A 16,376-nucleotide genomic window follows, 5' to 3' on the forward strand; every position below is an offset into this window, starting at 1 on the left:
CATTTCTATGGACAAAATGCATCTAAAAATAGTGGAGGAAACAGAATGAGATTCTGCCGGAGAAGCACGCGATCCAAGCTGCCCAAAACATGATAATTCTTTATTTTAAGCTTTAAGTTAATGCATAAGAGTAATGGCTTGCCCTGTTAGGCGCTTTGACAGATGCGTGTGCGTCCTCAGCGCAAAAACGTTCAGTTTACGGTCATATCCTTATCTATAAATGCCACAAATTCACGCGAGCATTTCCATTTTTGCATAAAGGTCCGTCCTGACAGTCTGTGTTAAGTTTAAAATACCGAATGAGCGCCGGCGCGGCGGGCGCGCGCACGCGCGTCAGACGGACAGAACACAGTAGAGAGGGAGACAATTAATAGGCTTTTCAGCGCAAACATATCCATTGTGCTGAATTATCTGTTGTTGAAAGTTAATTTAAGGTTTAAAATAAATTAAAATATTTGATGAGAGTAGGAACTTTAAAGGGATAACAGCGTGTAATTGTCTGTCTGAATATAAACATGAGACGCTCCATAACGGCCTTTTACAGGATAAAGAAATGACGAGGTGACTGTGATCAAAGTAGTTCCTGCAGAACATTACTCTTACCTGTTGGTTAACACTGAGTTTGTGTTTTTATTCGTCTTTATTATTATCTGTATTATTTAAATTTTTAATAGAGGTTTAAACTATATTCAATTTTTACAATGCTTAACAAATTTATGTAAGTTTTTTAACAATGTGTTTATGTAAGGTTTGTGCCACTGCTGCTCTAAAGTAACAGTATTGGTGATAACCAAAATCATTTTTCGGCTTTCTGTACTGGTTAGTACTCCAATATGTGTAAGCTCTTTAGTAACAGTAGTAGGCTATTTTTAATGCTATAATATCATTATTGCTGTTATCTATGAAAGAAAACCAGAGCACTTATTTTTTTTTTGTATTTTTTATTTGAGTATTTTTTTTTCGCGATACCCAATTGCAGTCAAAAAGTACATAAACAATACCAGCAAGAATGCAAGCTGTTATGAGGACATTTTTTATTATTATGTCCAATAAATGACAATAACATTTTTAAATTTAAACAAATTTTTGACAAATTTCTAAAATATGTTTTCTCTTTATTATGATAAGTGGTCTAATAAATTAAGCACTGTATGTTTTCATAGCATTCAGTTGTCACGTTTGTTTGAAGGACATTGGGCAGAATGTGGAATAGTGTTTTTTTTTTGTCAATATTTTTTTTATCCGATTAATCGAAAGAATAATCGGCCAACTAATCGATTATCAAAATAATCGTTAGTTGCAGCCCTAATTACCTCTGCTGGCTCTGGTGTCAGACCCCAGTCTCTGGTCCTGCTCTTGCTGTAGTCTCTGGATCATACTATCAAGAGGACTAGAGCCTTCTGCAGCCTGCTGACTAACCACCTGATTCAGCCCTGAGTGAAGAAATAAGAAACAAACACAGAGACATTTGAACACTTTATTAGTGTTCAGTGACAGCTTGCAGGTGTATGTTTGCATACACAAATGGCTAATAATTACTTTAAGTAATAAAAACACAGAAAGGGACCAAAGAGACACTGTCTGTTTGCGTTTCTTACCTGATGACGTGAGCCCCATCTGGGGTATGAGTTGTCCCTCTCTGCAGTTCTCTCTGCCAGGAACCAGTCTCTGGTAGCGTGGAGGGTGAGGATTCCCGTCCACATCCACCAGGAATGGCGGTGGCATGAGATGAGGTGCCTGCTGGGTCTGTTCGTCCAGCACAAAGTTATGGGCATCACGGATAAGTGGCCGATAATCAGTGTGGAAGAACATCTGATCTGCTATCTAGAGAACAGATCAATAGATACATTCACAACAAATACACATATACTAACTGAGTAAGACAAAAAGAGCTTCAGACTGTTCAGAACACAGAACCTTATTATTCGTATTACTTCTGCTACGGATGCACTACATATTAGTATCATATCAGTTATTGACTGATATTAGAAATTTTTTTAAATACTGACATCTGCCAGTACTGATTATTTATTTGTGCATGCTCATTTCCCCATTTTTTATATTTAGATTACCATTTCTGTCATCTAACCTCACTTTAAAAAAATCTTTTTAATTTAATAACATTATTAAATATAATCTTTAGCACGTCACAATGAACATATTTTTATGCTGTACATTATTATGTTGTGATGCTTAAAGTTATTTGCAGCATTTAAAATAATAATTTTTTTATTTTTTAATGTATTCCAACGAAATACAGAATATCTTGACACTGTCCATTTATCAGTTTTTGGTAAGTTATCGACTTATCTGTTGCAATTGTTAACTAAAATGAAAACTATTAAAATCTTAGAATTTTTAGTATTTGAAATAAAGCTGAAATAAAATAAAATATGAATATTAAAATTAAATGATAAAATATTAGAAATTTTATATAAACTAACTCAAATATATAAGGTTAAGTTGAAGTATTAAAACTTTTAAAATTTTAAAACTGAATTAAAAGTAAATAGAAATATTAAAAAGCTCATAAAAATGACAAAAACAAACTAGAATTAAAATGAAATCATTGAATTAAACATGCAATGTTATGAGGTCATGTGACAATGTGACAACACACTATTCATTAAAGAGAGAGCAAAATGCTGCAAATAGTATGCTAATATTTCATTCTGAACATAGCATCTGAGACAGATATTGGCATTCAATACCTTGTCGTATCTGCTGCTAGAGCCGAAGCCAAAGATGAGCAGGTGACCGTGGGAGTCCGTGCAAGCGAAGTGCTGCCCATCTGGAGAGCACTTACAGTCAAAGACAGCACCGTGGCCCTGACCCTCGATCTACACACACACACACACACACACGTAGAGAAAGGATGTTTGTGGTGCACAATAAACATCAATAAATCAGTAGATTTGCATAGATTTGTTTTAGTCAAACATGTGATGCAATATGATTAAAGAAATATAGTGTAGCCATTTAGTTTACCATGTTAAAGTAAGAGCGTATTTTGACTCCTCTTGCCAGATCCCATACAATGGCGTTTCCGTCATGCCCAGCAGAGAAAAGCACTCTGGAATCAAATGGATGTGGCTCCAACACAAACACCTCATCCTCATGCCCCTGTGGGTGAATGCCATAACGACAACATTATTCATCACATATTGCCTCCTTTCAGTCATTGTGGAGAGATCTTTGCACTCTTACCATCAATACATGAATAAGGTTCCCTGTGTACGAGTTCCACACTTTCAATGTCAAGTTGTTTGCAGCGGTAATGACTGTGTTGTCATTGCAATCCCAGGCAACCATAGTCACTTTCAGTTTGGTAACTTTGTCCTCTAAAGGTGGAGGGTTGTACTTGCTAAAAAGACAGAAATAAGAAAAGTACTTTATATAAAATAGTGTGACATTTCTAACTTGCTTTACAGCTGGCCTACTTTTAAAGAGCAAGAGCAATGAGAGACAACCCAGTAAAAAAAAGACATATATAAACATGCATTCATTCATGATATTGCCAGAATAACTGAGTGAAATTTGGAATTAAAACTGAACATGAATTACAGAATGTCTAAGAATCTTACTGTAATTGTTTTTCTTTTTTATGCCATAAGGTTTGACTAGGACTGTCTAAGATAGAGCATGCAGATAACTAAACATGTTTATGTTTCTATGGACTGATGGGACCTTTATCAGTACATGATGGAGAAAAGAGCAACTGAAGACTAATTTATGGGGGGGGCAATTGTTTGTTTATAGTTTTGTACTGTTTTTTAAAGTTAAGAAGATAATTGGCTTTCCAGATAGAATATGAATCCATTGTTGTGATTCTGTTGGTGGTTTTACAGGTTTCATCTCAGTTGCTCCTGTGTGGTTAGAATCAATTGCCCTAACGGGGCTGCAAAGTAATTATGTTGCTAACGATCAATTATTTAGCAAACAAAATGTAACATTAATGCACAATTAATCAAGCCATACATTTGAACATTGAACATTTATCTTACCCAGGTAGCTTAGTAGCCATGTCCAGGAGAATGCTCCGCCAGTCCTGCTGCTGCAGCTGCCATATCCGCGCTGTGCCGTCTCTGCTGCCACTCACAAACCTACACACGCATAGGTTTATACTCAAAAATGTAATCTATACAAATACATACTCTGAGGCTTCAAGAAAAGGAATCAATGAGGCACACTGATAAAATTTTAATCCACTAAAATTGAAAACTTCATTGCTGTCTTAAAATCTTTAGTAAAATGTGGTACAACAATGATAAATACATTTTTTTATTACTTACAGAAGAAGGAAAATTACTCGAACCTCCAAATTAAGTTAACTGGATGATGAAGGGTTTTTGTTTAACAGTGTACAGAATGTGGCTCGTGTAATGTTGACTATGTATTATTCTATAAGGCATCTTATGTGCTCCTACAGCAAAAATGTTATTTTATTTTTTTCTTGCGATTAAAAAAACCAATGTTTTGCACTAAAAACCACTCATAATTTAGTTATGACAATTTTCCCTCTTTCTGACCCTTAAATTGATATGGTTAGTATTTGTTACTATACCTTTAGGACCTTCATAAACACCTGTTTCGTATTTGAGTAAAAGCGGTAGTATTGAGAAGACGTAGTATTAATGTGTTAACATTTACATAAATTATGCGTATGTGCAATAATAAAAAGCAAAAAAATTCTAATTCTCAAATAGTAATGTATTGTTTTCCAGTAACAATATCTAAACATCTTTAAAACAATGAGAAGTAAAATTATTACATATTACATTAATCATACATATTACGTTAAAAAAAATCTTACCCTGTTTTAACCGCATTATCCTCACAAAATTGTTACGACATATTTTAATCTTAATCTTATCATGTTTTAGTCTTAATATCTTACACAATTCTTCTTCTCAAGTAAATTTATCTAGGGATGTTTAGATATTTGTGTTGGAAAAAAAGGCACAAACAATGACTAAGAAAATTATTTTTGAAGCAGTGTCATACAATTTGACTATATAAAAAGCAAAAATTGCATTACACCGAAAGATAGTGAGGTTGTGACTATGTCATTTTTAATGAGCTGATAAGTGTGCAACAACATGTTTATTACTCTATGAGGTAGCGTGGATCTATAAATGAGTTGGAGTGTATTACTCTGTTAAATAAGACTGTGCATCATCTGCTACTGTGTGCAATCTACTCATTTGTGACATGATTTTCTTCTTTTTGACAGTACACTCTGCAGTTCTATTGATTGGTGAGGTTTCTTCCCTCCTTATATATGTAACACTGGATGCTGTCTCCTTCAGTGCAAAAGAATCTGTTCATGTGAACATCCATCTTTTTAATTCCTTAGGGACCTGTTACAGACCTCTCCATCTTATTACTCTCCTTCTCTCCCTTACTCCTCCTATTCTCCCTCTTCTCCTCTGTCACACTCGCTATTTCCCCCTCCCCCAATGCAAAAACATTTGCTCATTAAAGTAGAGCGAGTGAGGAACATAAAAGAGCTTGCAGTGACTTAGTAAAGAGCTGTTGTGTCACATGCCTGTTGTTTAAGTAGAAAGACATTTCATGCACTTGAATTCTTGTACGATGTGTATCTGAAACGCACGTTTGTGTGTGTTGGGAACAAGGGTGTTTTTTCTGCTGACAACACCAGCTTGTAATAATTATAAGAACCCCCAGGTTCCATTAATCCAACAAACCTGACATATAAACACACACACTCTCTCTCTCACAATCGCACATGTACACAGATAAATGGAGCCAGTGTTGCTCACCGATCGCCACCATGGGAGAACTGGATGCTGTCGACTTTATCCTGAGGAAAAAGATGAAGTCATTAAAAAACATGAGGGAAACCTCAAAATAATAATGAATTCCAGCAGCAGTGAATCCAGTAAAGAGAATAAAAAATAGGTGCTTTAAAACAAGATGTCAATATACACACAATTTAAAAAATTCAGAGGATTTCTTTTAGGTTGAAGTTGTTATATATATGTTAGTGGTTTCAATCAATTAAAGATGATAGTTTATGTTATAATTAATTAATTAACCACACATTTTACTTTAATTAAACACAACAATTAAAAATGTGTAATCATATATATTTTCACACTGAATTGCCAACTTAATGTAGAAACAACATAAAGAAGGTATATTTTATATTTATTTAATTTGCCAGCTTATTTACTAAGAACTGTGAATGAAGGCAAGTATCACAGATACCAAAACTAACACTGATACTGATGCCTCTGATGACTAAATATAGGCATTCAACAATATAAATTAGTGTTTTTTTACATTTACATTTAAATACTTCGTTGAATAAAGTCATTATTTTTGTTTTCTTTGAGCACAAAAAATATTCTTGTAGCTTCATAAAATTACGGTTAAACCACTAATGTCACATGGACTATTTTAATGTTCTTACTACCTTTCTGGGCCTTTAACATGGTAGCTGTGTTGCTGTCTGTGCAGGGTCAGAAAGCTCTCAGATTTCATCAAAAATATATTATGTTCTAATGAAGAACAAAGGTCTTATGGGTTTGGAACGACATGAGGATGAGTAGTTAATGACAGAATTTTTGGGTGAACTATCCCTTTAAAAATATTAATTGAAGAAATTAACATGTTATTTTAACAGCAGTACATTATACACACATACATACACTGGGAGGGTGTTGAATTGTATTACACGGTACTGAACATGATAAAAGTATCATATAATGTAACTATTAGACTTATGAAATATGATCATATATATGGCATTTATATATTCTATAGTATTACTAACTTACAAAATAGTATAATAATTTAGTACTGCTTAGTATTTTGTTTCATAGCTTGGACAGGGTGTTAGAAAAATCGAAATTGCATTTTATATTTGGTTCCACTATATTATTAAAAAGTGTAAACAGTATGCACACACAAAATGCCAACAACACACAAAAAGCATTACATACAGTGTGAGACTCCAGCTCAGATATCTTCTCTGGTTGTCCATCTCCAAAGTAATAAACCCTAATGATGTGATCAGTGCTGCCTGTTGAGAGGAACATCCCACCTGAAATATTATCAAAAATCATTTCATTAAAAAAATTACATCATCATCATCATCAATAACACAGCATTAATGAGCATAAAAACCAGAAAAAAGTCCATCACTAACAAACGTTTTGTCAATTTTAATGCAGGCACAATCTCGCAAATATCAGCAATAATCATAATATTGCGTTCATAAACAAGAAACTCAAATTGCTCAAATGAATTCAGAATATGTTTCTATCTTTGTGTAAGTGTGTATGTGTCTATCTGGGTAAAAGCCATTTCAGTGTTTCCTTTCTTCAGTAATGTGTATTTGAAGAGCTCCTGCAGTGCTGAACACTCTCTTTTTAAAAAGTCTGTGATATCTGTCTGACAACAGGATATTTATAGCTTCACTTGCAGAAAAATGTTTAAGCCAAAACGATCCGCTGTCATTCTATAATCTGCTATCAGCTTTCAGTACAATGAAAACATGGGAATAAATAATCACTTAATATCACATTTCTATGGGAGCACATGAATTCATATAATCAACAGCATGAGTCTTAAATATCATGGCTGTCAGCTGATTACATTTTGTAGTCGAATTACAAATTTGCAGATAAATTAATAAAATTAACTGCAATTAATCATCACATATATAAATATTTCCCCAGAGAAGCCCCAAAATTAAGGTAATAATGGCAAACAAAAGCATTGATAAAGTGAATTAGAGTCAATATTGTTTCTTTTACTTCCATACTATTGACTTTAATTTTATCACTGGCCTACAGTCCACAGCAATCCATTTAATCAAATTTGTCAATCTGTCCAAGAAAGATTTAGGGGCCATTTACACAGGACAGTGCATTGCGTTGACAGCCCTAATAAATATAGATTTTCTCACAAGATTTATTTCATTTGCTATCATATATGCTATATAAGATCACAACAGTATCATATGTCATATGGTAAAGCAGTTATGCAAACTGGCAGATACCACTGATCAGTGTCTCTAAACTAAAAAATGTTTTCTCTCCCATTTCTGAAAACGTCAAATTTTACTACAAGCTCAGTGTTGTAACAAAAGCATTTGTCACATGGGTTCCTATGACAGGCTATGAATGATAAAGTATAACTGATAAAACGGGAGTTGGTAGAGGTGAGAAAAGAGCTTTGACACTTCTGGCCTACCTGCACTAAAAGAGGAACAGATCATCTGCACGCCTGGTCTGGGCCGCTCGATGAATTTGCTGGGTCGCTGCCTGCACACACAGAAACATGATGAGTGCCAGAATATATTCTCTAAGTGACCTTATTTAAAGATGAAAGGTGTAATTTCTGCATTCAAATGGAATTGCAAAAATAACAAATGAAAAATCAAAACACTGAAACATATATTTCACATAACTTCAAAAGATAATGGCATGCTACAATTCCATGTTTTTCTTTTGTATGAATTCAGCTAACCGAAAAGATCTTTAAATACTTGCTCTGAATAGCAAAGAAAAGATTGCAAAACTTAAAACCCCATAGATGAGTGCAAGAATGAAGGAAACACACCCGAATTTGAGCGTGCGTGCATCCCACTGCCAGAAACAGATGGTGCCGTCAGCTCCAGTGGAGGACAGGAACCTCTTATTGCCACTGCACAGGGGAGAAAACTACACACACACACACAGACGAAACAGGATTACAACATAGTAGACGTTGTCTCTATGAGTTGGTGTGTGATTGTGCATGCCTATTTACACCGCAAAACACATATTGTAAATTTAATGTGAAAGATTGAGGTCATTAAGAGTTTGTTTTTTCTGAGAGAGAGAGAGAAAAATTATCAAAAGTGACAGTTATTTATGTATGTTCTGTAATCTATAACAAAAGAGCTTTATTTGAAATAAATGTTGTAGATAAACAGATTTTGAACTTTTGATTCGTCAAAGAATCCTGACAAAAAAATATTAAGCAGCACAACTGCTTTATTCAGCATAGTGGAATGATTTCTGAAGGACGACATGACACTTAAGACTGGAGTAATGGCTGCTTGAAATTCAGCTTGCCATCGCATAAATAAACTACATTTTCAAATATATTCAAATAGAAAACATTTATTTTAACAATTTCACAATACTATTGTTTTTTCTGATTAAATAAATGCCGTCTTTGTGACCATAAGATACTTTTTTTTAATAGTAATGTATATTTCTGGCTACTAGAAGTTTCCCAGTCATTTTTACAGTAGTTCTGCTGTTTATTATAATTAAGTAACACTATATTTTGACATCACAGTGAACAGGATCATGAAGTGACTGTAACACAGCAGCACTGAGCTGTACACACAATAATTAGCCATGTCTGTATTATAATAATCTATGTATAATGTGCCATGCTGGCACTTAGGTTCCTAACATGCACTGCCGATTGAATAAATTATGTTGTTGTATCGTTTCAGTAGTATTTATTTCACTGCTAATTGCAAAATTGAAACAAGTATTTTCTGTGAAGCTGCTTTGAAGCAACGAGTACTGTGAAAAGCGCTAATCAAATCAATTTGAAATAAACTATTTTGCTGGCCTGGTTGACAAGTCATAATAAAAGTCTGCCTCCTTACAACAGTACAATTAGGGTTAATTGTTCATAAAAGATTATGGTTTTGCATTATAACATAAAACAATAAATGGCAATGCTTAGTTTATTTTCTCAATGTACAACCAATTGTGTTCTGTAACATTGGCTGGGAGAAAATTAATTAAAAGGTCCAAGTTCCCAGCCAAAGGGAACATGAATCACCATAATGGTGACTGTTTACACTATTATATTGAATGGTGTGCAATATGGTCGTCTTTCGCAGTAATTTATTGTGTTACCACAAAAAAAGACCTAGATTGATTTCACTGTAAAAAAAAAAAATATATATATATATATATATATATATTGTACGATTTTTTTATTGTAAGAAATACTGTTAAATCTTACACAGAATTCTTTGTAATGGTGAAATTCTCATGCATGTCTCATAACATTGTGTCTGTTAGAAGCACTGAAATGTGAATGTAAACGTTTCGCACACCTGTAATGACGTGATGGATGCCGCGTGGCCCTCCAGTACTGCCAACGGGGCGCAGGTCTGCAGGCACCACACTCTGATCATTTTATCACAGCTGCCGGCTGCCAGCAGGGTGTTCTCATAATTCACAGCCATGTCTGAAATCTCTGCCGCATGACCTCTCAGTGTCGCCAGCAAACGCCCGTTATCCGTCGCCCAGATCTTCACCAAACAGTCGTCCGAACCCTGAGGATACACACCACAAATGGTAACCCCTCAGACCCTGCCAAAGTCGTGCGTCAGAATGATTTTCACACTCAGCCTTCCTTCAGAAGTTCTGTCTAGAAAGTTTGGTCTCTGTGCACCCAAATAAAATCCACTAGAATTTAGTCAAGTGTTTTGCAAATTAATTAACTCAAGCAGTGATTCCAGCCAAACATCTGAAGTTAAACCAATCACCTCTGGGCCTCTAAAGATGGGCATATCAAGTCATTTAACTTTACTTAATACAATTACATAGGCTCAGATAACAAGTTCAGTCTGCGCCAAGAGAAGCACATTACCTAAGAGTGAGAAACAATAACCAAAAACAAAACTGATGTCACCCTAAATCAACCCTATTGTTTTATGCATCCAAAACCACTTTGGAAATTTACTTTGCTCATAAAGTCAGCATGAAATCAAAATGCACTCTATTTACTAATTACTTGAATTCCTGTTCCTGGTCTTATTGTGAACAACTCATCAGTGCATGTTACACCAATAAAACAAAAAATAATACCTTCCCTCTTCCTCTAAAATAACTTTCTTTTTCATCTTTTTTATCTTTTAGATTTCTACATAATATGAGCTATTGGATAATGTTAACGAATAGCCAAATAGCTGCTTTGTGGACAATAATTGAGAACAGACCAAACTTACATAAAAGCTATCTTATGCAAAATTTTACTAATATGCTTGTACTTTATTATGTATGTATTGTTTAAGTATGTATTATTCAAAAGTTTGGGGTCAGTGAGATTTTTTTAAAATAAATAAATTGAACATTTTTCAGCAAGGCCGCATTAAATTGCTCAAATGACTGTAAAAATATTTACAATGTTACACTTTTTTTCCAAATAAATGCTGCTTTTCAAAATTCCTGTTCATCAAAGAATCCTAAAAAAAATCAATCAGCTCAAGACTGATAATAATAATAATAAAAAGATGAAAAATCTCTTGATTTTAGAATTTTAAATATCTCTGCATATTAGAATGATTTCTGAAGGATTGTGTGAAACTGAAGACTGGAGTAATGACTGCTGAAAATTCAGCTTTGCTATCACAGGAATAAATCGCATTATATTAAAATATTAAAATAGAAAAAACTGTTTTACATTGTAGTTTAAATTTTATTCATATTAAATATATTATTAACATTTATATCAAATATCCCACATATTTCAGTATTTCATATCACACATATTTCATTTTTGTATTTTTGAAAAAAAAAACAAATATATATATATATATATATATGGTCTTGGTCAATTTAAGAGACTTAAAAAAATTATTTCTGACTCCAAGCTTTTGAGTGTATATCATCCCTATGTTTCCTGCAGAAACATTACAACTGTCTTCCAACACAAATGTTACTAATGCTACATTTAGCGAGTCCAATGTGAATTTACTGCAAGGTGAATCAAAAATGCTTTTAACCTAAAAATGCAGCACTGTGGCATTGCATTTCCATGACAACAGGCAGAGGACCATAAAAAAAAGCAAGCGCTATCTACAACAACTTGAACCCCATCTTTCATTCACAGCTTGATTGAAAGATGCTTTTCCCATAAGATAATAAGCTTGCCATTTTCCTTATTTCGTAAACGTGATTTTAACAACATGAAAATATCACAGTTGTTTCCAGAAACACTGGAATTAACTGTGATAATAACATTGATTTTAGCAGGCCACACATGCATATCGAATTGAGCAAAGAAAAATGATCCCCAAGCCACACACAGAGACAAACATTCCCGAAGATCTGTTAAACACAGACGGAATGCCAATGACACACTGGCTAATGGCTCAGGAATATGAAAGAGATGATTTTATTCGTGGCTCGCAGCCAATTCCATAAAAGAAACACTTTTTTCAACATGCGCACACAGACACGCCCCCCTACGCCAGGAGAAAAAGACCTATAGAAAGAAAAAAAGAGAAGGAGAGAACACAGAGAGACCCCGATCGAAAGAGGAAAAGACAAAGAGAACAGGACTAGGAGAGATAGAGGGAAAAGGGAGGGAGAGGCAGAAAGAGGGGGAGTAATCCTTGCTGTTCAGCCATTTTTGGAGCATTAAAAACTTGCAGAGTAAAATGGAACCCAAGAGTGCACACTCAAAAACACACATCAGCAAAACACACACAAGCACGATCCTACAGAGCTCTGACAAACGTTAACTACAGCTGAGAGTGAGATAATGTCCGAGAAACGCCTGAATCAAAACACGTGCACTTACCCACACACACACACACACTCAAAAAATCTTTGAGAAGTTTGAGGATGTGATGATGTCACCAAGCAACAGTATGCTTACCCAGGCAGAACATGTGAAGGACCTTTGACCTCTACACTTATCCCAGAGTCAAAACATTATCTGTCCCTGTGAGATCAGAAGGCTCACTGTCTAAAAATACCCTTTTAGGAAATTAAGACAGAGTTTCCAGTGTAGCACAACATCGGACGAAATAAAAGAACTACTCATTGAAATTCCAACAAAGGGCCATAGAGTCCGATTTATTAAGGACACACTGTTAGGGGTCAGTAAGATTTTTTGTATATTTTTAAAAGAATCTCTTATGCTCACCAAGTCTGCATTTATTTGGGCAGCAATACAGTAAAAACAGAAATAATGTATTACAACTAATGTATAACTTTTCTATTTGTAATACTACATTTTAAAGTGTAATGTATTCCTGCGATGGCAAAGCTTAATTTTTAGAATTCAGAAATGAGCTGATTTGGTGCTCATGAAACATTTCTTATTATTAGCAATGCTGAAAAACAATACAATATTTATAACAACAATATTTTTGTGGAAACATTATACATTTTTAGAATGTATAATTCTTTGACGAACAGAAAGTTAAAAAAAGAACATTTTTGTAACAATGTCTTTAGTCACTTTTGATCAGTTTAATGCATCCCTACTGAAAAAAGTATTAACTAAAAAACATCTTACTGACTCCCAACTTTTGAATGTAGTGTGCAAAGTCTTTAAAAAGCCCAAAGACTTCATTTTTTATTTAAACCTGTAAATAAGTTTCGAGATTTTGAAAAATGTCATCACACTTTAATTATTAATAGTTAGCAAGGTAGTTATAAGTTTCAGTATTGGGTAGGATTAGGGATGTAGAATATGGTCATGCAGAATATGTGTTTTATAAGTACTAACAAACAGCCAATATGTTCATCATATTCATGCTAATAAGCAACTAGTTAATAGTGGGAAATGGTCCCTATACTAAAGTGTAACCAAAAATGTAAAACAGAGTAAAAATTCTGATGTAAAATGGACATGAAATATTTCAATTTCTTCACTATTCCTGGGTCACTGATCAAACACATACATTTCTGACACTGAGCATGTGTACAGACATGCTCTTCAAATCATGCAAGAGAACATGATCATCAGGTTTTACACAAACTTGTGGAGTTGCAGCTCAAGTGCTTGCATGTGACCGAAGAGGACAACCAAATACTTAGAGACTCATACTGTTATGCTGATAATATAAGCTGTAATAAAAATATGTAAAATATAATCTTTTTTACTAGTGGTCCCAAACATTCGAATCAAAATGCATGCAAAATACACAATGTACATGATGAATGACTCAGATGCATCAAAACAGGCCATAAATGGATACTGCGACACTACAAAATATGTCAAGAGCAATCTGCATTTACAAATATTCCTTTATCCTTTTATCCAAATCATTATGCCATGTAAAATAAACACAAGTTATGTCAATGGATCTGTTAATGGTACTCCATGATAAACTATAGAACAGCAGTTTTGAACCACAGGACCTACATATAGTGTGAACAAATAACTCTCTGACGGGCAAGTCCCTGATCAACTCATAAAACCACAGCTGCTTTCAGAACCATTAAAAACCCAAACCCACTCAGACATCTGGACCAAACAGCGATCAGATCCTCCATTCAATGGGTCATTTGAGACCGCCATGTTCATTGGGGGTTTTTCAGTTTTAAAGCTTTCGACCTTAAGTGTTTTATTATTATGACACGTTAACAACACCCTAAAACCTTTAGTGACATCCCTTTAAATTCCATAATGGATATAGGCATAGAGTTGTATGTATACAGTTTAATGAGGCATACAGAATAATTAAAGCCACACTGGCTTCAACACAAAGCTATTTAAATCTACTACATTGCACAACAGTTTTTGTTTCTTCAGACCACTTGATCAGTACACTAAATTTATGAACACATAGATATTCCAGAATTTATTTAAATTTTAAATATACTGTAAATGCACATTTATAATGTGGGATATATGGAGTTGCACACCATACATTGTAAACAAGGTTTCCACAAATTCTGACCAATAAATTTCTATTTCTATCCTAGTTTTTTGTGATCACTGGATAAGTATTTAAAATATATATAATTTTATAGAGATTATATATCAAATATGTATCCTTGCAACAATTATCCTAAGCTAATAGCTAATAAATAAAAAAATGAGCTTAGCATAGCTAGAAAAATTCATATTAATTCAATCAAATCTAAAAATAAATAAATCAAAATCATGAATTTCCCTTATTTTTTTGGAATGTCCAAGAACAACACTTCCTATTCCTAAGTGTTTTCAAACTAACTCAAAAGCTTGCAATCATTATCTGACTGTTTTTATCACTTAAATAAATCTTTTTCAACGTTTTTGAAATCTCTTTTGAAAAGCTGATATTGCAGTAAACTCTTCGAAACATCCAATTAACTCTCACAATAAAACTCAACAATAAATTAATATGTACAAAATATCTTCTCTCTGTGGTCAAACCATTCAAATATGTTTCCAGATACACATGAAAGCACATATACACACACAAAAAAAAAAATTCCATAACCTGATGTAATACTACACTCCAGAATACTGTACTCAAAAAGGAAACCAAGGGAGGGCTCGCAATTCAAATACTAATTATAACATTTCAGAAACATACTGTTTTAAAAAACTGTGCAGTTCAATTCATACACAATACTTTACATTTTCTCCATATCCTCAGTTTCAGGAAAGCTCATTTAAATTTAATTAGTCTAGTCTGTCATAAAACCAGATGTCTTACTGTGAAGATGCGGCGACCGGTGCGGTCGAAGGTGACGCAGTACACAGATGACAGGTGTCCCAGAATTCTCTTGTGCATCTTCATATGTTGGTAAACAGCTGTAGGAACCAACTGACCCAACCGATATGAGCCATTCAGCCTCCGACTGTATATTGTTTCCACTATAGCACACACAGAGCAAATACATTTGAATCTTCAGCTTCCTAAGTAAACTCTTAATATAACCATTTCATTTACAACAAATAACATTTTTTTAATGTATGGTCCACAAATTTCTAAATGTTCTACTTTCTTTATTTGAACATTTAAATTCTATTTTAATAATCAAATCAATGAAAAACTGTTTTTTAAAAGGTATGAGGGTGTGTATGAATGTTGTATCTTCCACTGGAATACATCAACAAAACAACCAATAAGAGGACTTACCAATATTGGGCGGGCTTCCGTAGATGACTGGTGGCTCGGGTGGCCTGCCACAATGCAGGGCTGCGAGGGCGGACCCCTTCCATACCACGTGCTTACAACCTTGCAACAAACACGTGGGATTGTCACTAAATATACAATGTAGAACTGACTGAATCCCTAGGCACATATACACAAACTGGTATTGACACACACATCCACCGCAAAGCAATATGTAATTATATGCTTTTGTTTTATTTCTATGAAGGCCAGTTGCAGTATTCTTGATAATGTTATAGACATGCTGAAGTTTTAATTGCTATGGAATCCGTTTTAATTTGAAGGCAGCATTATAATTAATTCCACCACAACTGATCAATTATCATTCCTCTTTTTTACATACTTGCTTATATATATATATATATATATATATATATATATATATCTGACTCAGTCGTGAGATGCCATTTGTAAACAAGATTAAGTTAAATCCTTTAATGAATTTGCCTAATGTACAGATTTTTCGCCGTCTTCAGCTTTTTAC

General features: G+C 34.1%; 1 protein-coding gene across 3 annotated transcripts in view; it reads right to left on the reverse strand.

The window, feature by feature from the left end:
- The window catches only part of LOC306860004 (PH-interacting protein-like), a 39,666-nt gene that overhangs the window by 20,120 nt on the left and 3,170 nt on the right, over nt 1-16,376 (reverse strand). For all 3 annotated transcript variants that reach the window (XM_079401513.1, XM_079401512.1, XM_079401514.1), the window contains 13 exons: nt 15,857-15,955; nt 15,431-15,591; nt 10,100-10,321; nt 8,593-8,693; nt 8,224-8,294; nt 6,969-7,069; nt 5,784-5,824; nt 4,005-4,103; nt 3,208-3,364; nt 2,989-3,123; nt 2,712-2,840; nt 1,599-1,824; nt 1,314-1,433 (listed from right to left, as the gene is read on the reverse strand). In XM_079401513.1, coding sequence (XP_079257639.1) covers nt 1,314-1,433; nt 1,599-1,824; nt 2,712-2,840; nt 2,989-3,123; nt 3,208-3,364; nt 4,005-4,103; nt 5,784-5,824; nt 6,969-7,069; nt 8,224-8,294; nt 8,593-8,693; nt 10,100-10,321; nt 15,431-15,591; nt 15,857-15,955 — 1,662 coding nt within the window. The remainder of the gene's footprint in view (nt 1-1,313; nt 1,434-1,598; nt 1,825-2,711; nt 2,841-2,988; nt 3,124-3,207; nt 3,365-4,004; nt 4,104-5,783; nt 5,825-6,968; nt 7,070-8,223; nt 8,295-8,592; nt 8,694-10,099; nt 10,322-15,430; nt 15,592-15,856; nt 15,956-16,376) is intronic.

Source organism: Barbus barbus (assembly GCF_936440315.1).
Source record: "Barbus barbus genome assembly, chromosome: 40".
NCBI lineage: Eukaryota > Metazoa > Chordata > Actinopteri > Cypriniformes > Cyprinidae > Barbus > Barbus barbus.